The sequence below is a fragment of the Leopardus geoffroyi genome, chromosome B3 (assembly GCF_018350155.1).
Source record: "Leopardus geoffroyi isolate Oge1 chromosome B3, O.geoffroyi_Oge1_pat1.0, whole genome shotgun sequence".
NCBI lineage: Eukaryota > Metazoa > Chordata > Mammalia > Carnivora > Felidae > Leopardus > Leopardus geoffroyi.
In genome coordinates, this window is record NC_059337.1 from 69846680 (window position 1) to 69872600 (window position 25921).

Below are 25921 nucleotides of genomic sequence, written 5' to 3' on the forward strand. Positions count from 1 at the left end.
TATATAACACAATCTCTCTCATAGTATGCTCTCATACCATCTGGATTACTTGACAGTTAATATCTGGACATGCTATTCAATACCAATATAGGTTCCTTTCTTTTCTGTTACAAGTGTGTTTCTGAACATTTCCTTAGAATCCTATTTCAAAGAAAGGAGAAATCTTCAATCTGCTCTCTGTGTATATCAAGTGAAAGTAAATTCAGTAGCTGAAGTCTGCCTAATCTGCAGACACTATAAGAAGATCTGAGGAGTGAGGGGAAGAACAATTATTTCACAGAAACACTTTAACAAACTCAATAAACATTTAAATACATAATGAATGAAACATTTACACCTGATTAAGTAAATGTAATAAATAGTAAAATTCAATTGCGTTGTTCCTATAAAACCCATCACAGATCTGATGACATGAAATCCTGTGGACACATGAACATTAAGATATAAAGTAACTTACTCTTAAAAAACTAGGACTTCCCATCATGGTGTGATGGGAAGCACATAAAATTTACAAGTTTGAATACTGCCTCTGCTACTACTCCCATGTTGCTCGAGGCATGTTCTTACTGTCCACAGACAGACTGGTGTAGCTCTAAAAAGGCATTAACACCCACTATTCCCACAGAGTGAGGAGAAGATGAAACTGATAATCCTTCATTAAGTAGTCTCATCTCTTAGCCCTCTTCACCTTATGTCCAGTGTGCTGCCTTAAACTTTTGTTTTGCACAGGCTCTCTACCTTCCTCTCATACCTGCTATTGTTTTACTCTTACTTGTAATCTTCTCTAGATCTCCCTTCAAGAATCAGTGGTGTTCTCATCCTCTGAGATACCCATCTAGGGTCCCCTGTAGGCAGTATTATTATTCTCCCCATCATTTGGTACCCAAAGCTGTTTCTTTTTGCTCTTATTAAACGACTAATCACAGTAAGTAAAAGATGGCTCTTATTTTTGAATGCTGTGTCACACATGGAGTAAGTGCTTTACATTCATTTTCCCATGTAATTCACAACCAGCATGTAAAGTAGGTACTGTTATTCCTACTATATCCTTTTGTTTTATCAAAGAGCAAAGTAAGGCTTTGAGAAGTTAAATAACTTGCCCAAAAGTCACTCAAGTAATAATTAATACAAATTATCACTACTTTTAATTAGTAATAATTAGTAGGACTGGGATTGAAAGCCAGGTCTCTGGCTCCAAAGCCATTCTGCTGCCTTTGGTGGGGATCTTAAGGCATTTGTAGCCTTAAAAAGAAGGTAAAACACCTGGCATGATATTTGCACTGAACATGTGTTTAGTGAATTAAAAAGGCAGGAAAAAGGTCTATTCACTCAATAGGCTCTTGTGTGCAATTCACCTGGATCCGGAGATATAAAAATGTCTGACAAAGTCTCTATCCTCAACAACTACAGTTAGTCTACTGGGGGAAGAGAGACAAGTGTAACAGGTGATTGTAATACGGATGGTTCATACAATTTCTATGGACAGGTTGCTGAGAAAACATAGGATGGGGCACCTAAACTGGATAGGGAAAGAGGAAAGCTGTCAAGAAAGATGTTAGTTGGGAGAGTCTGAGTTTCTGCTTTTCCTTTCAAAGCCAATTAAGCAGGGGCGCCTGGGTGGCTTACGCGAAATCAGCTCAGGTCATGATCTCAGGTCATGAGTTTGAACCCCGCATTGGGCTCAGTGCTGACAGCTCAGAGCCTGGAGCCTGCTTTGGATTCTGTGCCTCCCTGTCCTGCTCCCACTCTCTTTCTCTCAAAAATAAATAAACCTTAAAAAACAAAAATTAAAAAAAAAAAAAAATTAAGCAGGTTCTACTAGATTGGTAGCCAGCATGCCAAGGATTAATGTATTTCTTAGAATTAGTTTAGATTATATCTATACTCATATTTCTATTTTATCTCAAATTATATGCCTAGTTCAAATAAATCTCACCTCTGAAAAAACACATTGTAAAGAATGATTTGCTTTCTAAATATGTTCCATTTATATGAAACTACCTATTTTTCTCTCCTCACAGATACAGACAGAAAAACATTAAAAAAGTGACTGGTTATACAACTGGCTAGTGTTAGCTTGCCACAAAACCACAATCAATTTAGGAGATTTTTTGACTCAGAAGACCAAGGGGCTAAAACTTACTACATTTCAAGCAACTGCTCCCAAAACACCATCTATCATCAAGAATGTTAGAATCCAAAAACAAAACAAAACCCAAAACAAAAAAAACCCCTTCTAATTAAGTTTTTCCCATATGTTTCCCTCCTTCCCCTCTAATTTAACCCTACAATAAAGAAAATACAATTTAGGTAATATATTCCCATCAGTTGTTCACTTACCAAACAATAGTTCATTCAAGTGGACACTTTCGGGCTGTCATGGAAAACGCCAAAATAAAAAGCCTTATTAAATTCAAGTTAGATTATATCTGTAACTTCTTTGCCCAAAGCAATAACTATGGAAAAACATAAATTAAGCCTAGCAATGTCATTTTATTACAAAGTTGGCTGCTATCAAAATTTTTTTACAGCTCTTCTAGGTGGTTGCTAATAGTTTAAATGATTTCAACGCTGTGGTAATTCGAGGAAAGCAGATTTCACCAAACATGATGAGACCAGTAAAGATGAAATAATAGAGGTGGTGAAGAAAGGAAATAAAAAACAGTGAGAAGTCAAATGAGGTACAGATAGACTTCACTTGTTTACATCTTGTGAAATTAATTGAGACAATAGCAAAGCCAAAAGCCTAAAGGGATTAAAATCTGACGACAGCAAACGTAAACAACTAAGAAAGTGTAACTTCAAACACACACAATCCAGGGAAGAAAACCTAACTTCTTTGAGATAAAGTTGCGGAGAATCAAGTTCAAAGTAGGCTAAATTTACTTTCAATTTACCACCCTTGACTATTCAGCAAAATGAAAACAACCTGGCAAACAGTTTCCATAAAATCATACCTCCCCCAAGTAAATTTTCTCACTAAAAGGAAACAATAAACAAGAAGAATGTTTTTTGTAGTCCTTTGTTTTTACGTTAGAGATTCTTAAAAATTCATACAGGCATGGTAAGACAGAAGACAGTAAACAGTTTACAGAAAGGAATTATGATGTCTTACTTGCTATAGGAAAAATTAGATTCATGGAATTTTGAGAGATTATTTATTCCCTTAGCCTTTATTCATATATTAGAGTTTTTTTTGACAATTTTTTTTATAGAGGGTTTTTTTTTTGACAATTTGTGAAATTTATAGACTTAAAAAAATAAAGGGCTTCAAACTACTTCTATCTTTAATATAGTATTAACTAACATTTTAATTGCATGTTTAAAAATTCAAAACCACAATCCCGCCAGCAATTCTAACTGTTACCATTTAGAGAAAATAATAGGGATAATGACATTCATCAAATTTACTAAACCTGATGTTATGCTAGTCACCATAATGACCTACTGTACTTCTTTTATTAAAGAATTCTTAGACCATTTGCTACTGAATTAATGTTTAACTGGTAAACTGAGGCAAAATACTGGATAATCTGAGAAGGCACAAGTGCAGAGTCCACTGTACAAAACTACTGAGCCATGCTTTCCCACTTTATGTGCTTTTCCAGATACATTTTAAACTCAGCAGAAGGTAAAATTTAAATTCGGCATAATTAACTTTTACTGTGCGTTTTCTTTTTGCTTGAAAACTCTTCTCATACACTGCCACCGATTCAATTTCACCTGTAGGTAATGAACACAGAACTCATTGTGGGGAAAATAAACCAGAATGGGAAAAAAGAGAAGTTATCAGATACACAAAAGAGTGAAACAGCTGACTGAAAAACACCTTAACCACAATACTTTCCCTCCATCCTTAAGGAGGTATTTTTAGTATTTTAGTCACCATTTCTTTCAGGAAAGACCCCACAGGTTCCAGAAGCTCCCAAGTTGAGTACTCACCTAGTTCATCTGAATGCTGAATCAGGGCTTTTATTTCTGCTAAGCTGGTCGCCCCCTCTTGGGAGACCGAAGCTGCTGCCCCCTCCTCTGGGTCCTCCACCTTAGTCACGGTAAAGTGTGGCATTGTTACAAGTAGAAATCCCGTGCTCGTTCTGTATTTACACTGCCCTCCACTCTACTTTCCTTACCTACCCCTTCCTTACTGTGCCCCTTTCGCACTCAAATCACTGCCTACGGGAGACGAAGGCTGGGAAGAGGGAAGTACTTTCTGCTCACGTGACCTACAGCCCCAAGGGAGTGGAACGCTGGAAGACACGCCTTCCACAGTGTTTATCATTCACTCGAAAGGATTAAGCACTCCACCCCTTGCTTATGGTTGTTAAGCTCAAGAATCCCAAGAACTTCTTAGACCGCCTTTCCAGAGCTGCCAAAAGCTGCGAGTGGGCAGAATTCATGACCTGCCGCCCACTGTGTACTCACCCGCTCGTTTCCTTCACTTATTTCCATCCCTATGTGCACGTCGTGATCTCAACCTCTGCCCTCATATTTCACACGAGAAAGATTAGGGAACAGTTCATTGTACAAACTTTCCTCTTTAAAGAGAAACTGGCACCACATAAATTTAGGAAATGAAACAAACTATTTGTAAGCTTCTGTTGTTGCTTTATTTCAAAGCATATGAAAAATAGTAATTTCTTATGGTTCCGATGAGAACATTCAGCAAGTATTCAATGAATGCCTACATATTTCATACAAGGCATAGTTGTAGATACTGTAGTGTATACCACAACTTCCAAGAAGAGACATTAATATTCCCCGAAGTCCAAGTTTGTTTAAAAGAGCAAAATATTTTTAAAGAGTTCAGACTTTTTTTTTTTGTACAGAGTTTAAACATCGTGTTTTAAAGAAAAAAAATTCAAGAAAATCCCTCTGATTAGGTGGTGTATGGTTCCTTCAACACATGCAACATATTTAAATCTTGGTATATTTTATCACATAACTGTGTCCAGTGCTCAGTTGATGGCTTTAACTATAGAGTATGAGGTCTATCTCTGCACTGATAAGGGACTTCAGTACATTGAGCCCTGTGGTAACTTCTATGTTGATGATAGAATATAAGGGCTTTGTTGTTAGTAACACCTGACATATAAGGCTGCACTAAATTTAACAAAGAAGGAATGATAGTTTATAATCCTCATTTATTCCTATACCATTTCTAAAAGAAAAGGAAACCAATAGTTGTTAAAGATCCACTTTGTACTCTGCATCGCACTAAAAACTTTTCATTATGATTTCATTTAATCATCACAGAAACATTAGGCTAAGGAACTTGCCCAAAGTCACAGAGTCTGTAAACAGCAAAGCCCAACCTAAAAACCTGTAACACCCTTGTTAGTAAGCAACATAGAAGTTTCACAGAAAGAAAACACACACACGCCCCTAAATTTTATTTCATGGGTTCCCATGTAGCACTGATTTGTAATCTTAGCTGCACACTGGAATCACCTGGGGAAATTTACAAAATACTGATGCCTGGGTCCTATCCCAGATACTGTAATTTAATTGCTCTGGAGTAGAGCCTGGGCAATAAGGCTTTTAAAAGCTCCCCTATTTCTCACTCTCAGATGGTTCAAACAAGCAGCCAAGATTGCAAATTACTACTATATGGGGGGAAAAAAGTTTATCACCTAAGAAGTCTTCGTAACTATTTCATTTTTGAAAGAAAATTAAGCGTGGTAGTGCTTTGGGTGATTTTCCCATACTTACAACTCAGGAAGCTACTCTACTAATTTATTCAAAGGAACTTTACCAAATTGTCAAAAATTTCAATAGTAGATTCTGGGTTCCAAATTCTTCAGTGCCACTGGATATTTCCAATAGGATCTTGCCTTTCATACTTATTATAAAAAGAGAGTTGAACTAGGGCTAATCTACAGTTGATGGATAAGAACAATGACTTGTGTTATACATCTGTGCACAGCTTGTGCATATAAGTCTATGTACAAATGTTATCCTGTCACCTCTCCCCTCTAAAAATATCTGCAAACCAAACAAGTAGGAAGGCAAAACATTCCTGCTGATCTATGATAGGCGTATTTATTTACCAAACTCGATGATTTGATACCACAGTGCTCAGCAATTTTAAAATAGTTCTCTCCTAGAGTGGCCTATAGATAAAAGTGCAATGGCAAAAAAAAATTGAAGGCAAAGTTAAAGTAATACAGAAAAAGCTGGGGAGGGGGGGCAGTTCTGGTAAAGCTGAGGGCAGTGCTGTGTAGACAGTGATTAGATAGGGAAGGTAGGATATAAGAAAATGCTATTTAAAGTACAATAAACTACCACAATGGGGGCACCTGGCTGGTTTAGTTGGAAGAGCCTGTAACTCTTGGTCTTGGGGCTGTAATTTGGAGTCCCCCATTGGGCATAGTGACTACTTAAAAAATAAATAAGATAAAAACATCAATAAACTACCACAATGAAGTACCACCGCATATCCACACTAATGGCTAAAACTGATAAGACTGGAAACACCAAATCTGGTGAGAAGTTTAAACAAAAGATACTTTTATATATTGGCGTAAATTGGTTCACCCAATTTAGAGAAAAGTCTAGTACTCTCCCCTATAACTCAGCAATTGCACTTCTAGGTATTTATCCTCCCCAAATGAAAACATATTCCCACAAAAAGACTTGTCCAAGAATATTCATAACAGCTTATGAACAATAACCAAAAACTGGAAACAACCCAGATGTATATCCATAGCAGAATGGGTAAACCAACTATGATGTATTCATACAAAAGATTACTATTCAGATAAAAAAAGGAATGACTCAGTGATACAAGCAACAATCTGAATGCATATCAAAACATCACGCTACATGAAAGTAGCCTTAAGAGTGCACAATATATGAACCAACTATACGAGTTTTTACAACAGGCAAAACTAATCTATGGTGCAAAAACAAACAAACCAGGACAAGGGCTGCCTCTGGGGGAAGGGGGACTCAGGAAAACTTCCCAGAGTGATAGTAATATTCTACATCTTGTTAGAGTTTAGGATTCCATAGGTGTATGCATTCATCAAAAGTTAGCTGATGTTCACTTCAAATTAGTGTTATTCATTGTATGAAAACTTCACCTAAAAAAAAAAAAAAAAGCTACAGGGGTGCCTGGGTAGCTCAGTTGGTTAAGTGGCCGACTCCTGATTTCAGCTCAGGTCATAAGCTCCAGATCATGAGATCAAGCCCCACATCAGACTCTGTGATGACAGTGCTGAGCCTGCTTGGGACTCTCTCTTCCTCTCTCTCTGCCCCTCCCCTGCTCTTTCTGTCGCTGTCTCTCTAAATAAATAAATAAATAAATAAATAAATAAATAAATAAATAAATAAATGTATTTTTTAAAAAGCTACAAACAAATACTGAATTCTAATAATATGCATTTTGAAGTATCTGGGAGAGGTGAACTGATATCTGTAATTTACCTCGAAATGCAGTAAGATAGATGGATAAATAGGTGTTAGGAAAAGTACAATAAAATGTCAATGATAGATTCTGAGTGGTGGGTGTACAGGTGTTCACTTATATAAAAGCCTTCCAACTTTCTGTATGTTTGAAAATTTTCATAATAAAACACTGGAAAAAATACAAACTGACACCATTATGAAAATAAACATACAAGTCAGAGACTGGGAGAAAATATTCATAAAACATGTACTTGACAAAGGACTTATATCTTAAATATATAAAAATCCTCTACAACTCAATAAGAAAAAAACTGACTACAAAATAAAAAAAGATTTAAATAGACAATTCACAAAGGAAGTTATATAAATGGCTAATAAGCACTGGAAAAAGTGTTCAACATCATCGGCTTTCAGGAAATGCAAATTAAAATCACCATTAAAACTGTTGGCAAGGATGTAGAGCAAATGTTGGTGGGAATATAAAATAATACAACCACTTTGGAAAAAGGTTTGGCAGCTTTTTATAAATTTTGTCTTTTTTTTTCATTTGAGAGAAAGAGAGAGAGAGCAAGAGCAAGGAAGAGGGGCAGAGGGGGAGGGGGAGAGGGAGACAGAGAGAGAGAGAGAGAGAGAGAGAGAGAGAGAATTTTAAGCAGGCTCCATCACCATAGGACTCAATTCCATAACCTTGGGATCATGACCTAAGTTGAAATCAAGGGTTGGACAGATGCTCAACCGACTGAGACACCCAGGTGCCCCTTTTACAAATTCCAAACAAGTATGTTTATAAACCTTTATTCATAACAGCCCAAATAGGAAACAGACAAGTTATCCATCAATAAGATAAACAACCTGTAGTATATTCATACAATAGAGTATTACTCAACAATAACCAGGAACAAACTACTGATACATTCAACAACATGGATGAATCTCAAAAACATTTTAAGTTATATATTACATATTAATCATATGCATACAAAAGTGTTTAGAGTTGAAGCATAACTGATGCCCGCAACTTAATTTGAAATGCTTTAAAAATAGATGGATCCAATGGAAGGGATAAATATGTGGTAAAACAAATAGAGCATAATGTTGATTGTAGCATCTGGAGGATAAAGATGGTTGTTTACCAAAAGTCTTACAATTTTTCTGTATGTTTGAAAATTTTCTTAATAAAATGTTGGAAAAAATACAATGAACTGAAGTTCACTGAAATCTTTATAAAGATCTTTAGGTGTGAGTATAAAGCAAAGCACTTATGGGTCAAATTCCATTTCACGTAAAATTTAAGCAGTTACATAAATGCTAGTCCTGTACTTTGATTTTATAGTGTTGAATGCTGTTTGAAATGAATCATACAGGTTTGAAATATTTAGTTTTACATTTAAAAAAAACTATAGTTTTTTTTCAAATCTTTTTTTTTTTTAAGTTTATTTCTTTAGAGATAGAGACAGCATGAGCGGGGGAGGAGCAGAGAGAGAGGGAGAAGAGAGAGAATCCCAAGCAGACTCTGCACCGTGAGCACAGAGCCCGACGTGGGCTCGAACCACGAAACTTCGAGATCATGACCTGAGCCAAAACAGAGAGTTGGAAGCTTAACCGACTGAGCCACCCAGGCGCCCCTATGGTATTTTTTAGTAGTAAGACATAAGCCCAGGCTAGGACAAAAGCGCATTTATAATGGCATTACTCCCATAGTGCTTTGTACATTAGGCCAAATATTATACATTATTTATATTACTAGTTTCAGTAAAACTTTTTTGTGACATTATGTTTGTTTGTTTTTTTATTTTTTAAAAAAAATTTTTTTTTCAACGTTTATTTATTTTTGGGACAGAGAGAGACAGAGCATGAACGGGGGAGAGGCAGAGAGAGAGGGAGACACAGAATCAGAAACAGGCTCCAGGCTCTGAGCCATCAGCCCAGAGCCTGACGCGGGGCTCGAACTCACGGACCGCGAGATCGTGACCTGGCTGAAGTCGGACGCTTAACCGACTGCGCCACCCAGGCGCCCCTATGTTTGTTTTTTTAAAAAGCATGCCCATTCTTTAGAAGAATGGATCTACCATGGGTAATATTTTGGAAGTACAATTTACTGTTCTACACTATCCAATTACTTATTTTTAATCAGAGCTAACAACTCATGACAACCAGCATTTTGTTTTATTCAAACCATTTATTAAAAAAACAAAGACAAATTAGATTTAGTGAAAAGACTTGAACAATTAAGGGAAAGTAAGTGGGAAATTATTTTCAACATAAGGATTCTCTTCCAGGTTGTACTATACTGTTATACTACATCACTCAATTTTAGAGCAAATCATATATGCATTTCCTCTTCATTCTCAGAACCTGAGAACTGTATTGTACAAAAGCCATTCACAAATAACCTAGAACCACACTACATCCTGCTGAAGTGATTCTTAAGAATCTAGTAATGCATGCTAAAAATGAATTCACGATGCAAGAAAACTTCTATAAGTAAGCAGCAAGCAAAATCCCTGGAATTAAAAAGCCACATACATTTTGAATACATGAGTTTTACCAAATGTCATCCTGTCCATTTCTGAGAGCAGTTTTTAGATATGATATTAAGGATTTAGTAACATATTAAATAGTATTCTTTCAAAAAACTTAAACATGCAACTAGAGCTTGATCAAAGGTACCAGCACATGCTATTAAAAAGCTGGAAAAATATAAAATAGAACAATAGCTCCCATGACACACACAATGTAGACTTAACTCATCTGTCTACACCTTTTTACAGAATTCTCTCATAGACACACACACACACACACACACACACACACACACACACTTGATGGGGATGGTGTGCAAAGAAAAAAGGATTCTGATTTGGAAAACAGCTTCAAATCTTATGAGTCTCTCCTAAACTCTTGTAGTTTGAAGATACCATTCAGAGTGCTTTATCTACTATTGAGATCCAGCCACACTTGAGAGAGCCTTTAAAATTGTAGCCAATTGACAGTTTTGTGCTTACAGCATTTGTTTTATTACAAATGGTGTTTTTACAACAAATAGTAAAGAAAGTGGAATCTACTTCCAAGTAGTTGCTTTTTCCCCCCCCCAAGCAGTTGCTTCTAATGTAGTAAGTTGTTACTTCAAAATATTTAGGAAAGACATTCTCATCAAATCGTTGTAACTGCCAGCCAGCAACTAAATATAAATAGGAAATGGCATTATGCTTTAATTTTCTTGATTAAGGTAAATTTATGATGAACTTTGAGCAACAAAGGTTAATTATGTTTTATCCTCAGTAAATTCTTCATGAAGTTTACATAGAAGTAAACCCTTCATACTCTTCATTCTATAAATCTTTCTAACAATAAATTCATCTTATTAAGAGATGTTGTTTGACAGGAAAAAGATCTGAATTATAGGATTTCATTAAAATGTCTGAATTATAGAACTTCTAAAAAAGCACACAATTTCCAAAAATTTTAACTTACCTTCAAATATTAAGAAAAGAAAGAGGTCATGTGTTAGAGCAGGCATTCTTAAGGAAAATATCAGACTTGCATAAAGGACTAACTTACTCCGTGACCCCCATTCAGTTACTCAGGCTTTAAAGGGCCACTGGTAGGGAAACACTACCTCATGAGGTATCATTCAGAAGGTTAGGCAAACATTCAAAAGAACAGTGCTTTGCAAATGATTGCTGGTAAAGGAATATTTTTCTTTATATTCAGAATTCATTGAGGACTGAAAATCTTATGAATTACTAGAAAAATATACAAAACACAAGTTCTAATTTTTATTATTAGATTTGACATAAAATTGCTCTATCAAACTGCTAACCAAGTTTTTTAAAACTTTCAATTTCTGAACTTACCTCCTCACACAGGTTAAGTAGACAGCTGATGGACCAGCACCATTTACATACTACACTCCATGGCTGTGTTACGGAATACTGTAAACATTTTACTGGCAGTTCACTACTTAAATTTAGAGCTATAGCTGGAAAAGTATACAGACTCTCATTCTTAAGTAGAAATATATATATATATATATATATTTTTTTTTTCCTTAATATATCAGCAAACCCTCTTTCCCCTTCAGACACTGGAAATAGTGGTTTAAAATACTGAAATGATCACAAATTCTAAATATTGCCTTATGTAAACAAGTACAGAAAGAATTAAAGAGTTAATCAATTACTCTGGTGAAGACCAACTACAATGGATAGTAAGAACTTAAAACCCTTAAATCTCAGAATTACATAAAATTGTCCATGAAAATGGGTTTTTATAAAATGGCATCCGTGATTAATATATAACATATGTTGGGGCTAACAACTGAAAGATAATAAATACCTCAGACATTATTTTCTGATGGATTCATAATATTGCATTGTAAGAAAGGCAGAGACTTCTCCAAATAAAAATGTCAGGAAAATCTCATGCTTTATTGAAGCTGAAGAAATCATGCATTATTCAATACATATTTGAGTAACCATTATGTGCCAGGAAATAGGAATACAATGGAGAACAAGACACTGTTCCTGCCCTCAAGGAGCTCACAATCATGTTATCTACCTCACTATATCATAAAAGGCAACATCAGACCAATTCTGTAAGTACAATATAGTGTAAACATAGAACCTTGAGGGCACAACGCACTACTACCTTGCCCAGTTACTTCTTCAAGGACCTACAGGTGTGAATCTTCACTAAAGAAAAGAACAAAGTAGGAGGATAGTTGATGGCTGGCCAATTTGATAGTTACATCACCCATTTTGGTTGATATTAAAGAAGGCATTATCAAAACCCTTTGTGTACCCAAGAGTCCTCAGCTTCCACTGTTTCCTTCTTAACGATATTACAACTCCCTGTATAAGGCTGCCCATCTCTTTCATTAGTCTAATGTGATTATAGCCTAGATACTGTAAGACCCAAGAATCACCAACCAAAAACATAGCACTGGCACTATGAACATAGACTACTCAGTACCTCACTCAGAATTTCATTTTTGATGTAGGATGTTCCATTCTATATTATGAAATACTTGCTAGATAGGTTTCTAGTCAATACTACGAACAGTGCATAGAAAATGAAACTGCAACATATTGTCAAAACTTAAGACATATTTCTAAAAATATAAAGAAAAATGAAAATACAATTCAAAACAAAATTTTCTTGTTAATTTCACCTCAGAGAACAAGTTTTTGTTTTTAAAGAAGTTATTGCTTCCTTCCTTCCAACAAAACTCCCATGAGAGAGAGACAGTGCGTATGCACAAGTGGGAGAGAGGGGCAGAAGACGGGGGGGTGGGTGGAGAGAGACAGAGAGAGAGACAGAGAGAGAGAGAGAGAGAGAGAGAGAGAGAGAGAGAGAATCTCAAGCAGACTCCACGTTCAGCACGGAGTCTGATGCAGGGCTCCATCCCATAATCCTGGGACCATGACCTGAGCCAAAATCAGGAGTTGGATGCTCAACTGACTGAGCCACCCAAGCACCCCCAAAACTCCATTTTAAAATAGATATACCACGAGGTGCCTGGGTGGCTCAGTTGGTAGAACATGTGATTACCAATTTCAGGGTTGTGATCTAGCCCCACGTTGGGGGTAGAGATTACTAAAAACCAAAACCAAAACCAAAAAACAAGTAGATCTACTGAAACTAGAAATACGAATATTAACTTTCAGGAAGATGAACTAATGTGCCTGATAACTGTATAACTCAGCACTACCAAATTGCCCTGGGTATTTGCAAGCCATTTATTTAAAAGACACTGAAATAAGGGCACCTGGCTGGCTCAGGTGGTAGAACATGTGACTCTTGATCTCAGGGCTGTAGGTTTGAGCCCCATGTTGGGTGTAGAGATTACTTAAAAATAAAATCTTAAAAAAAAAATACATACTTTTAGGCCAGATTTCCTTTTAGGAACACAGAACCTTAAAATTACTCAGGAAACATGTCATTTTACTACCTTCTTTTGAAAAAACAAAAACCCCTATTTCCTTTCATGCCCCCAATCCAGACAAAAAACTGCAAAAATGTACACTGAACATAACAATTCTATTTCTTTTATACTTCTTGTACTCTACCTTTGCTGCTTACTAAATGCTTCAATACAGCCAACTAATGTTAGTAGAGGAAGTGTAATAACAGGGATACTGATACTAAAATCACACACACCTGGGTTTAAGTTACTACTCTTCAGTTTATTACTTGTATGATCTTGGGCAGGTTACTTAACCTTATCAGTTTCAATTTTCTCCTGGATGAGAAATCCCATCATAGCTCTGAAGAAAATGACTTTATTTTAAATGAAAAATATCAAAACATGATTTTTCATTTAATAGGGAAGAATGTTTTCTATTTCCTAATAATTCTTAGAATTCTATTGGAAATGAGTACACTGCAAAACTAAGAAACAAATTTTTTATTTTAAAAAAATGTTTATTTTGAGAGACAGAGTGTGAGAGTGTGCACGAGCAAGTGGGGGATGGGCAGAGAACAAGGGAGAGCGAGAATGCCAAGCAGGGTCTGATGCAGGACTTGATCTCATGAACCGTGAGATCATGACCTGAGCTAAAATCAAGAGTCTGATACTGAACCAACTGAACCACCTGGGAGCCCCTAAAAAAATTTTTAAATAAAAAATTTTTTTTTAATAATTTAGGATGTAAACTAGCCAGTTGTGAAAGTAAGTATTCTTTCTGGATATATATATATATAAAAGCTTGGATGTTAAATGCAAATGCTCTCAAATAAGATAAATTTCAGTTTGGTTCAATTTCTCATAGCTCCTCAAAGTGATAATGTACATATTTATACAAGAGTTTTAAAAAGTTTTTTAAGTTTATTTATTTTTAAATAATTTAGAGAGAGAGAGAGACTGAATCTCAAGCAGGCTCTGCACTGCCAATGCAGAGGCCAATCGATGCAGGGCTCAAACTCCCAAACCGTGAGATCATGACCTGAGCAGAAATCAAGAGTTGGACACTCAAACTGACTAAGCCACCCAGGTGCCCCAATAGATACGAGTTTTTAAACTGTTTTGTTTTTAAACTAGCTGTATAAAAACGGAATAGTTTTACCCCTGAGTAAAAGTAGATTTGTCTGGTGAAATGGAGAAAATGAAGAAATTCAGGTGCCACTTGGGCAAAAATTAAAACTATTAACCAAATGGTTCTGACTATAAAAAGAGGAATGCTGTGGTGCTTGGGTGGCCCAGTTAATTGAGGGTCCGACTCTTGATTTCAGCTTGGGTCATGATCCCAGGGTCATGGGATGGAGCCCTGCATCGGGCACTGTGCTGAGGTCGGAGTCTACTTGAGATTCTCTCTTTCTCCCTCTGTCCCTCTGCCCCACTTGCACGTGCTCTCTCTAAAATAAAAAAAGAAATAACATAAAAATAAACAGAGGAATGCTACCAATTGAATATCTTGCATGGATTTCTCAAGACCATTAGAAAAGTATAAGGCTGAGCAATGCAGTAATAAAAATGCAAAGCCAAAGATGCCACTGACTAATTTAGTAGAGAAACTGGAGACTGAAACACAGTTCTAAAAGAACAGGAAATTTTAAAGTGAAAAACACAAACAAACAAACAAAAATACAACAACTAAAGTTAGGATTAAAACCCAAACACAAACACACCTCTTATCTCTTAATTACTTATACACACTTTTTGTTTTCTATCTCTGGCTTTTCAACTACAAAAACTTCCATTTTAAGACTAAAATAAAGCTTCAGCCTTCACGTTTTTTCAGTAGACATCCAAAGGTAACTTCAAAATTTCAGATTGTGGACAGCCTTTCAGATTGATTTATTCACAATAGTGACTGGATTCTGAAATTTTGTTAACTGTAAGTTCCACCAATGATTTAACAGTAGCTTAAAATTCTTCAAAAGTAAAATGCACCTAAATGTCAGAAATGTTAAAAAGATGACAAGTGTACGCCTTAGAACTGAGCAAATATGGTAATAATATTTATTATTCATCAACTATGGAACTTCTGCATTTAAAGCAAGGTGCCTTGTGTGTCTGCTTGTGTGTGTGCTGTATGTTCTGCTGTTTTGTGCTCACACCTTCATTTATAATTGCTGGGGTTCTACACAATACACCAAAGCACTAATCACAGGATTGTAATGAGGAAAATCTTCTTATTTCCCTATTTACTTACAAAACTTCATTAAAATAACACATTTATACATTCACAAAATAAAATGCTTTCATAATTCCTACAATATACCCCTCCAAAGTTTCGTATGTGCTGCTAAGAAACTCATCACCATACTCTGGTTTCTCTTCATATCACATAAATCTTTCACCTTTCTTTACAAAAAAGAAAAAGAAAACAACAACAACAACAAGAGACCTCGCCAAGAACTCAAACACATATAATTTGCATTATTCTGATTCAGCAAACCCACCAGGTGCAGCTGCTGTGCAGACTGTGTCACACCAAAAGGGCAGGGGTTGAGGGTTGAAATCCAGTTTGTCCTTCTCTAGTGAAGCCTGGAAGGGCTGTCTTTTTTACAATTTACATAAAGGTTGGGGCGCTTGAGTGGCTCAGTCAGTTAAGTGTCTGACTCTTGATTTCAGCTCAGGTCATGATCTCATGGTTTGTGAGTTTGAGCCCTGTGTTGGACTCCACACTGACAGCACAAAGCCTGATTGGGATTCTCTTTTCCCTTTCTTGTCTGCCTGTCCCCCACTTTTGCTCTCTCTCTCTCTTGCTCTCTCTCAAAATAAATAAACAAAGTTAAAAAAAAAAGAATTTGCACAAAGGTCTTGCTATTTCAGAGTGCAGGCAGAGGGGACAAGAAGAGAGGCAGCTACAATCCAAAAGTTCATAGCAAGACATCATCCGCATAGGTCATTAAAAATTATCTCATGGCGCCTGGGTGGCGCAGTCGGTTAAGCGTCCGACTTCAGCCAGGTCACGATCTCGCGGTCCGGGAGTTCGAGCCCCGCGTCGGGCTCTGGGCTGATGGCTCAGAGCCTGGAGCCTGTTTCTGATTCTGTGTCGCCCTCTCTCTCTGCCCCTCCCCCGTTCATGCTCTGTCTCTCTCTGTCCCAAAAATAAATAAACATTGAAAAAAAAAAATTAAAAAAAAAAATAAAAAATAAAAATTATCTTAAATGTCAGCGTTAGAAACATTACTCTTATTCTAACAGTCTTGAAATGGGAAGTATAACTTTTAAAGGTGCCCAGGAGTGTCCTCTTCCTTCTTTTCCATTCCAGTAGAGATAATATCAAAGCAAGGTTTATGAGAATCTGGAAGCAAGAAATATGCCACTGACAGGCAAAGAATAAGGCCTTTGGTAGAAAAGAATTAGTGAGGACATAGAAGATATTACCAAAAATAAAAGACACGAAGTTGAAGCATCACTTTACCAACTGCTGAGTCAAAACACAGAGTATGCTAGGACAGACTCTAAAAGAAAGTCCTTTCTATCAAAGCAGCTTTCTTACACACAGTTCAACCTTTTGAAAGTTTTTATTATAGATATTTTCAAATATACACAAAAGCAGAGAAAACAGTAAAATGAATCCCCATGCACCTTTTACTTCAATTCAAAATATCAACATTTGCCAATATTCTCAACTTTTTGCAGGGGGGCCTGGGTGGTGGAGTACATTTCATTTCACTTGTAGATACTTCAATATGTATCTTTACAGACAAGGACTTTACCACAATGTCTTAAATATACCTAAGAAAATTCACAATAATTCATTAAAATCATTTAATACCAAGTACATTGTCACATTTCCCCGATTACCCCAAAGGTATCTTTTACTCTTGTTCACATCAGGATCCAAATAAAGCCCACACCTTGCATTTGGTTGGTCTGCTTTTTGTCTGTAACAGCTTTCCCTCTCTTCCCATCACTCCTCCTCCACCCCATGCCATTTATTTTTTGAAGAATCTGGTTATTCAGTAAAATTTCCCATATTCTGGATTTGGCTGATTGCTTCCTGTGGTGTAAAGTAGTATATTATAAAGTTTAATCACCGGCTGTAAAGTATGGCAAAGTGGACCAAAACAGATGTGGTCTGTGACCAAAATGTTCAAAATGTTTCAGAGAATATTGGAAACCCTTAAAAAATACATACATACATATATATATATATATAAAATCAGAGGATGATATCAGATGAGCTAAGAAGGTACCAAATCCATGTATTTTTATGAAACTATCCATCTTACTACCTTCTACAATGTTATAGCTCACAGAGTGCCAAAGTAAAATGAACAATATTCAAGAACCACATACACTTGACCCTTGAACAACACAGGTTTGAACTGCATGTGTCCACTTACACTTGGATTTTTTTCTATAAATAATACAGAATAGTAAACACATTTTCTATCCCTTATTATTTTCTTAATAACATTTTATTTTCTCTAGCTTACTTGATTGTAAGAATACAGTCTATAATATGTACAAAAAGGTTAACTGACTGTTTATATTATTGGTAAGGCTTCTTCTGGTCAACAGTAGGCTATTAGCAGTTAAAGTCTGGTGGAGTCAAAAGTTACATTCAAATTTTCTACTGCATGAGGGTTGGTACCCCTAACCCCTGGGTTTTTCAAGGGCCAAGTATAATATGAAAAATATATTTAAAATAAGGGTAATAGTCATTGATTGGCAATACAATGTAATTCACTTATTTTGGTTTGGGACAAAAACTTAGAAGTTTTTTGGAAAAGTACAGAAAAGTACTTGGTACTTTGAAGTATGTTCTTATGGGGGAAAAAAAAAACAACTAGCTAGTTCTCCAAGTTGCTTAGTCAATCATTATTCTGATTTAACCCTAGATCAGCTGAATACACTAAACGTAAGTGTGTAGTGTAATGGCTCCATGGGCAGATAAATATTCTACTCTATAAGACCTCCTGACATTTAAGGAAAGGCCTGCTGTGCCTATCTGCTCACAGTGAAGTCCTAATCAGGTGGGAAAGTTCTTCTCAAATGCACAGCATTAATCACGCTTCTCTTCCGGGCTATGGTCTTCAATGCGGGCTTTACATTAGAATCATCTGAAAAGCTTTTAAAAACTACTGATGCAATTAAATCAGAATCCCTGGGAAAGGGGCAGAAGTATTTTCTAAAAAGATCTCTAGATCATTCCAATATGCAACCAGATGAAGCATCACTGCTCTAGTGGGTACATTTCATTTGCCTTTACCATACTATGTTTTTAATTTTTGTTTACATTTCTATCCTTTTTTTTAAGTTTATTTATTTATTTTGAGAGAGACAGACAGCACAAGTGGGGGAGGGGCAGAAAGAGAGGGAGAGAAAGAGAATGCCAAGTAGGCTCTGCCAGTGCAGAGCCCAATGTGGGACTCAAACCCACGAGATTATGACCTGAACTGAAACCATGAGTTGGACGCTTAATTGACTGGGCCACCCAGGCGTCCCTATTTCTAGATCTTTTTTTTTTTGGCTTAGAAGATCTTCAACTCAATATGTATTTTATTGAGTGCAAATTATATGTGGCATGACACACTATACTAGGTGCTGATGATACAAAGACAACTTTGTGTTCCTGTCCCAAGAACTTTGCTGCCTAGGTGAGAAAGATAACGTACAAAATCAACAAAATTAAGTGAAATAGGTATTATAGTAACAGTCTGCATAAGGGATACAGGGACATGAAGAACTTATCTATTTTATCTGGGGGTGGGGGTAAATCAGAGAAAGTTTCAGACAGAAGGTGACTCTTTGAAGGAGGGACTTATCTAAATTACTTTTGCATCTCTACCACCTAATGCCCCCCAATAAAAACCTGTTGACAGTCACCCTTGGAATTGGTATATTTAGAGCTCCTTGACTTAATGGATTTTAGTTTTACTCCATTTCAGAAACCCACTCCCAAGGCTGCATATTAGATCATCTTAACACTGGACCTGCCCCACCTCTGAAACAATTAACTCCAACATTCAACTCTCTGAACACAGTCTTTAATCCTTCTACATCTTTCACTACAACTTTACTCCATCAGGACCTCCAGTCTCTAAATGTCTCCATTTTTATCTCAGTTCATCATTTTCCTTTGCTAGATTTTTCTATTGTATTATTCTAAAATTTGCTGTATTTTTCTTTTTTTGGTGTTTTGCTGTATCTTCATTTTTGTATTTATCACACAGCATTATAATTTATAGGAACATTTGTTTGTTTTCTCTGTTAGATCATAACTTTCCTTACAACAGTTATTGGGATATTTTTTCTTGGTCCTCCTGCATCCTTAACACCCAGGACAGGGCCTGACTCCTAAGAAGTGTTCAGTAAATGTTTGGTGAAGAAATGGATAAAGTATTCTGGTCATTTTCAGCACTAAACTATAAGCTCTCCAAAGGCAGAGACTGTCTCATATGTATATTTCCTATAATTCCTACTGGAGTGCCTTATACATAGCAGAGCCTCAGGGAGCATTTGTTCAATTGTAAAAGGGTGAAATGTATCAGAACCTGTGTAAGACATATAAAAATATGTCCCTTGCTCTTTTTGGGTATTATTATTTTAACAATCCTTTAAGATAACAAAATAGTTACAAGGCAAATGTAAATAATGTTCATCATGACAGAGACAAAATGATATGAGCACTGGATATGTCAGGAGGCCTGCACTTTTCAGTCTTGGCTTTCCCACTCTGATCTACAAATAACCATCTCTGTAAGCCTTCGTTTCCCCATTTTTATTTTAATGCTTATTTATTTTTGAGGGAGAGAGAAAGACAGATCATGAATGGGGAAGGGGCAGAAAGGAGGAGACACAGAATCCGAAGCAGGCTCCAGGCTCTGAGCTGTCAGCAGAGTCTGACACTTGAACCCAAGAACCGTGAGATCATGACCTGAGCTGAAGTCTGACGCTTAACCGACTGAGCCACTCAGGTGCACTCCCCTCCCATTTTTTAAAATAGAGTTTGACCAGAATTCAATTCTTGTTCTTCTTCAGAATTCAATTCTTGGTCATCTGAGGTTCCCTAACATGCTATGCCTCTTAAAATTTTTATTATTAAAGTGATACATCCTCAATCTAAAAAATTATACATGCCCTTCTGAATTGTTTAGGTAAAGGAAAGTTCCCATTTTCCACCCTATTTTCATAACCCACCAGAGGTATCCACTCTCAACAGTTTCTTCTGTATCTTTAAGGCATTCTTCATGTAAAAGCAAGTACAGTCTAAGATTCTTGTTTTTATTTACCAACTGCACAATCCTATAAACTCTAATGGAACCTTAACAAAATGAAAGGAAAATTATAAATACTTTGATAGCAGAAAGAATTACCTACTCAAAAGGCCGACAGGAGAAAAACTTAAAACACAGACAGAAATACAAAACTTCGTGTTTCACCCCTGCCCCCCTTGGTTGTACAATGTAATGTGAATAAAAAGTGTATGATGAGAAAAGAAATTTAAGGTGGGAAGCTAATATATGGAAGAAATGTGAGAGGCATGGGAATTGTGGAGAAAAGAGAGATAATCATACCAATGTCACAACCACAGAAGGATGTATATATAAAAGGCCAAAAAAAAAAAAATCACAGAATTCTAAATATTAAAATAGCAAACAATTCTGAAGTATAGTATGAGCTTAAGGACAGAATCACTTGCGGAAAATGCAGCGTTGTTTTCCAATACTGATTCCAGTCCAGAGACAAATGTAGATTAGTATGTCCTTGATTTTCTTGACAACAGGATCCTGTGAAGATCTATATCTAAGTCTAACAAGGGCATCCGTGTATTAAGAAGCCAAAGATGAAATAATTGTATTTTTGATCAGTCCCTCTAATAGTGGGGAAAATATATCATAGGATTCTGGTTGTCATAATTTTTTAGAAGACAGAGAAAAAAATAGGTCATTAGTAAAATACAGAACTAGTTTCCTGAGAATATAGTGGAAATTGCAATCTAATGGCTGGACTGTTAATTTCTTTCATTTGGTATCATAATATTTACACATTAAGGAGTATGTTAGATAAAGAGCCAAGCTTTAACTTCTATACCCATCTAAACAACATAGATTTCACCTAGATAGGTCCCCAGTTTTACCTCTGTAGTGTAAAACGATACCATTCCATACTGTAAATAATGCTTGTAAATAAGGGAAGAACAGCCTGGATAAGGATCCTGTTCCACAAGGCTAACACATTACAGAAATAAGTTCACTTTTTAAACAGAATAAAAATACAATTCCAAAATATGTAACTACAAGACTAATAGCAGTTAGCTGTAAACTGCCTAACAACAATTACAGCATTAAAAAAATTAACACTGTTATAGTCTTTATCTGGTATTTTTACAACCTAAATATAGTATGATGGATACAGACTAAAACTACAATTTAGAACTAATTTGGAGGAAGAGAAAATGATAAATTATTTCTTATTCCATTCCATGGTATAAAGTGTGTCAAGAAATTGAAAATAGTTAAGTCCATATCTCCATAAAATAGTCAAGGATAAGTGAATTCTAAGACTACAAACTTTACCAAATCTACCTTGTTTCCAGACATTCAGAAACACAAACACAAATAAGGAACTAAAATCATTCTGGTTTCCTGCACCCTTTCGGTTAAGAGGAACAATACTTCCTGACACCGGAAAATGTCAAGTCAGTAGCTGAAGCTATGGTTTTCAAATTTGGGTAGAATACCATTTTAAGAATCTTTAAGAGTTTTAAGAGAAATTTTCATTACTAGACATACCTACGTTATAATTTAGCACAGAACTAAACATATAAAGCAGTACAGCAATTCTCAAACTTTTGTACTTCAGAGTCTGAAAAATGTTAGGACCTCTCATCTCCTTTCTGTCTTTTCATCACCTCTTCCCACTAAATCCTGTAAAAACTTACAAACCAGCTAACACAAATTAGTGTAGGCAGCTTAAGGTCTGTAGTGGTCAAGGTAAGTCAGAAAGTGGCTTGTGTACTACTATTTCCTGACTACAAAGACTCAACACATTCCATCTAATGTTCAAAGTGAATAAATTATGTAGAAATCAGACCCTAAAAGCCTCTCTACAAAATTATATGGGAATTAGGCCCTAAAAGCCTCTTTACAATTTCTCCATTCGATAGCAAGGACAATAGATCCACCAGCCTCATCCTGAGTAAGCTAAGCTTCTTGAATTGCTGTCTCTGTAAAATATAATTTTTTACAAAGAATTCGGTGACATAATATCTGAAATCTTTGTGCGAAAACGGTAACTAAGAGATGATCAGTAACTACTCCTGGTAACTAGCCTTAAAAGCCAACTGTAATATTCTGACCCCAAAGCTCTCCACTGAATTTCACCATTTAGGATTCTCTGTGCTGAAAAACTATTAAATTCTTTGATATCTGCCCTAAACCAAAACACTCATTTCAATTCTAAGGAGGCAAAATGAAGAAGTCGAAATATAAATTTGCTTTCCTTCTTTCCATATACCTTCCCACATGCCAAATTATTGCTGCCGAGAGTCACTGTGCTGACCATTATTCCAAAGGGTTCCTTAGGCATTTCAAAAAGAGGTACCTTGGTTCCTGAAGATTACTGTATAATGGAAAAGTGATTTTCCAGTAGACAACCAGATAAACAAGCCGGTAATGAAAGTATCCTGTCATCTGTGTTTCTACTTACCCTCCGTGACATCCTGGGGGTTAGAAGTCCGGTCACTAGCCGGATCCAGTGCAACAGTTGCCAGTGAAGTGGTGGCTCCGGACATCTCACTCATGGGCTCACTCCGGCTTGTTTCCGGCACACTTTCCCGTGAGCTAAATCTTACTCGGGAACTGGACCGGGAGCTGAGGTCCGGGCTGGTATCTGACAAACCAGGAATGTCATCGATCTTTGTTGGTGTCACCATGAACCGAACTGAAGCCATCTTGGTGGTGGTTTCTGGAGGATGCATTATTCTTTCTCTTTTCCTTTATAAGAACAAAGAAAAAAGGAAACCCCCGCAAAATCCTTCCTCCTACGCTAGCTACTTTTGATTGTAAAATAGAAAAGATAACTTAAAAAAACCTTCAATAACCTTGATTTACACCACAAAAATTCCTTCTCAGAATTCAAACAGACTATCCCAGAAAGTGCACTACCATTAAATATTTAAGGAGGAAAAAAGACAAAACGATGCCAAACTCGTGTAACTTCATTTCTTCAGGGGGAAAAAAAAAAGTTATCTAGCTATCTCCCCTGGTCCAGCACTGCGGCCCCAGCGCCATGGTCTCAAGAGAAGCTGGTGAAGCGTTTCTCCCCTCGACCCCCAGGTTTCCGCCGAGGTAGTTAAGTCTTTTCTATCTGGTAAATGTCCCACGGTTCTAGTTGAGCAAAGTGCGCGCAGGCCCACCCTTATCAGGCGAATACAGCACAGATCAGATTGCGAAATGGTGTACACCCGGCCACCTGTTGTGTATCAGGTGAATACCCCACAGGTTTGGCTGGGAGGTGTGTGGAGAGTCACCCGATGTTTTTGAGGCCAATAATCCACTTGGGTCTGGTGGGAGAGATGAGCATGCATAACGAGAAAAATACCCCACACTACTGGATACAGGAGAATGAGGAGAAAAGGGTGAGCAGAGGATGCAGGGGCAGAGCGGATTCTCGTCTCCAAGAGGTCTGCGGGGGTGGCCCGCCCGCTCTTCGGGCAGAACGGTCCCTCGGATCTGGGAGGGGGCGGCTAGCGAGCGGATCGAGACCCCTCGGACTGCAGCTCAGGGTCGTGGCAGGTCGTTGCTAGTCCATCGAGCCCACGGTCTGCTCGCTGGGTTTCTCCTGCGTGTGACAGGACGGGCCACCCCTTTGCCGGAGGACGCCTTCTCCCCGACCAGGGCCGCGGCGCAGGTCAGGCCCTCGCCGTTCTTCCTTCGGGTCCTAGCAAGAGAGGAGACGGCCCCGTAGGCTGGCCCGGGCTGAACAGGAGGGGGCAGCGGGGATGAGGGGAAGAGGAGGTCGCAGGTGCTGAATCCCGGCGCCAGCTGATGCGGGTGCGCGCGCAGCTGTTGTTTACGAGCCGGTAACTGTTTCGGAGCCGCGCGCAGGAGGGCTCCGGCTGCCGGGGAGGGCGCCCCCTCCCCGGGCAGACGCCAGAGCAGCCGTTACGTGACCTCGCCGCCCCCGGCCCCGGGCCCGGCGGGCTGTGCCAGCGCCGCCGCAGCCCCTCCCTTCCCTCTCCGCTCGTTCCTCATTCGAGGTTAACGGTCCGAAGAGAAGCCTGGGGGAGCGGTCGGAGGGCGGTACCGTCCCGCGAGTGCCGAGGAGCCCCGCCCAGCCTCTGCAGTCTGCGAGGCGACGTTAAGGGCTGCGCGCATGCGCTGCTGAAGTCGCAGCGGGACTGAGGGGCCACACGTGGGAGGCCCGGAGGACGATGGGCATTGTAGTTGCGTGTTGGGGCCTGAGCAACGAGCACGGGAGAAAACAAATCCTTTTCCTTCTCAGTCTTGCTGTGTTGCACAAACTCAGGTCTGGAGGCGTTCGGGGGAGCAGACAATGCCGTTTGCCCTCAGAACCTGAAAACCCATCTCTTTTTAATAAAAGCGTCTCTGAAAATACCGTTCACAATTTCTTTAAAAAAAATCACAAACCTCCCATACCATACACCTACGTATGACCCTTACTCAAATTTTTGAGATGTGTTTTTACAGCACTGTATCCTCACATTTTGTGCTACATTTCCCCCCCATCCTTAAAATGTCTTTTACCACATGCATAGTTCATGCCATCGTGTACACAATGTATACAATTTGGTCAATTATACCTCAATAAAGGTGAGCGGAAATGCTATTTTTCGCTTTCTAGTTAGACGGAAAGCTCCATTAAATAAAATGTCTTCATAATTTTTTTTTTAAATGTATTTGAGAGAGAGCACGAGAGAGCAAGACAGTGAGAGAGAGAATCCCAAGCAGGCTCTATACTCAGCGCAGAGCGCAACACGGTTCTCCATCCCACAGACCTGGTATCATCTCCTGAGCCGAAATCAAGAGTCAGATGCTTAACCAACTGAGCCATCCAGGCACCCCTATATAAAATGTCTTTAATTTTAAACCTGGGGAAAACAAGAGATACTTTTTTGTTCCAATCCCAGTGTTTTCCCTACTACTGCCACCAGAATATTTTTCTTAGCCTGTTTATTTAATACCTGAATAGAGTGTTCAATAAGTTTTGACTTATCAATGCTTTTGTTTTAAAGTTACTTCCTATAGCTTTAACAAGACATTTAAATTTAACAATCTGTGCCCTGGCTTTGCCTGGGTCCTTATACCTCCCAGGGTAAATGTTTAAGCATCATTCTTAGCACTAGGTCAGAACTATACTGAAAACCTGAGCCAGGAAATCCCTTTTTAGCAAATGACACACAAAGTCCAAAGTCTGGTTAAAATGAACCAGGTTATAAAAAAATAAAACAAAACCACAAAATAAAAAATATCCAGGTAACAAAATGAGAATTCCCATTTAAAATGTAAACCTCCTTGAAGCTTGATTCTTTCAAGCTTGATTCTTGCTCTTCAAAGCTTGTGACTATTAACTCAGGTTCACAGCTTT

General features: G+C 37.7%; 1 protein-coding gene across 4 annotated transcripts in view; it reads right to left on the reverse strand.

Moving 5' to 3' along the window:
* The window catches only part of SLC12A6 (solute carrier family 12 member 6), an 89118-nt gene extending 63946 nt beyond the window's left edge, over positions 1-25172 (reverse strand). Inside the window, exon 1 of one of the 4 annotated variants that reach the window (XM_045450144.1) lies at positions 23021-25163. In XM_045450144.1, the coding sequence (XP_045306100.1) occupies positions 23021-23291 (271 nt within the window). In that variant the 5' untranslated portion in view covers positions 23292-25163. Of the gene's footprint in view, positions 1-3942; positions 4215-23020 lie in introns of those variants that run through there. The other 3 variants (XM_045450143.1, XM_045450145.1, XM_045450146.1) reach the window with 3 other exon arrangements.
* Between the last annotated feature and the right edge of the window lie 749 nt (positions 25173-25921).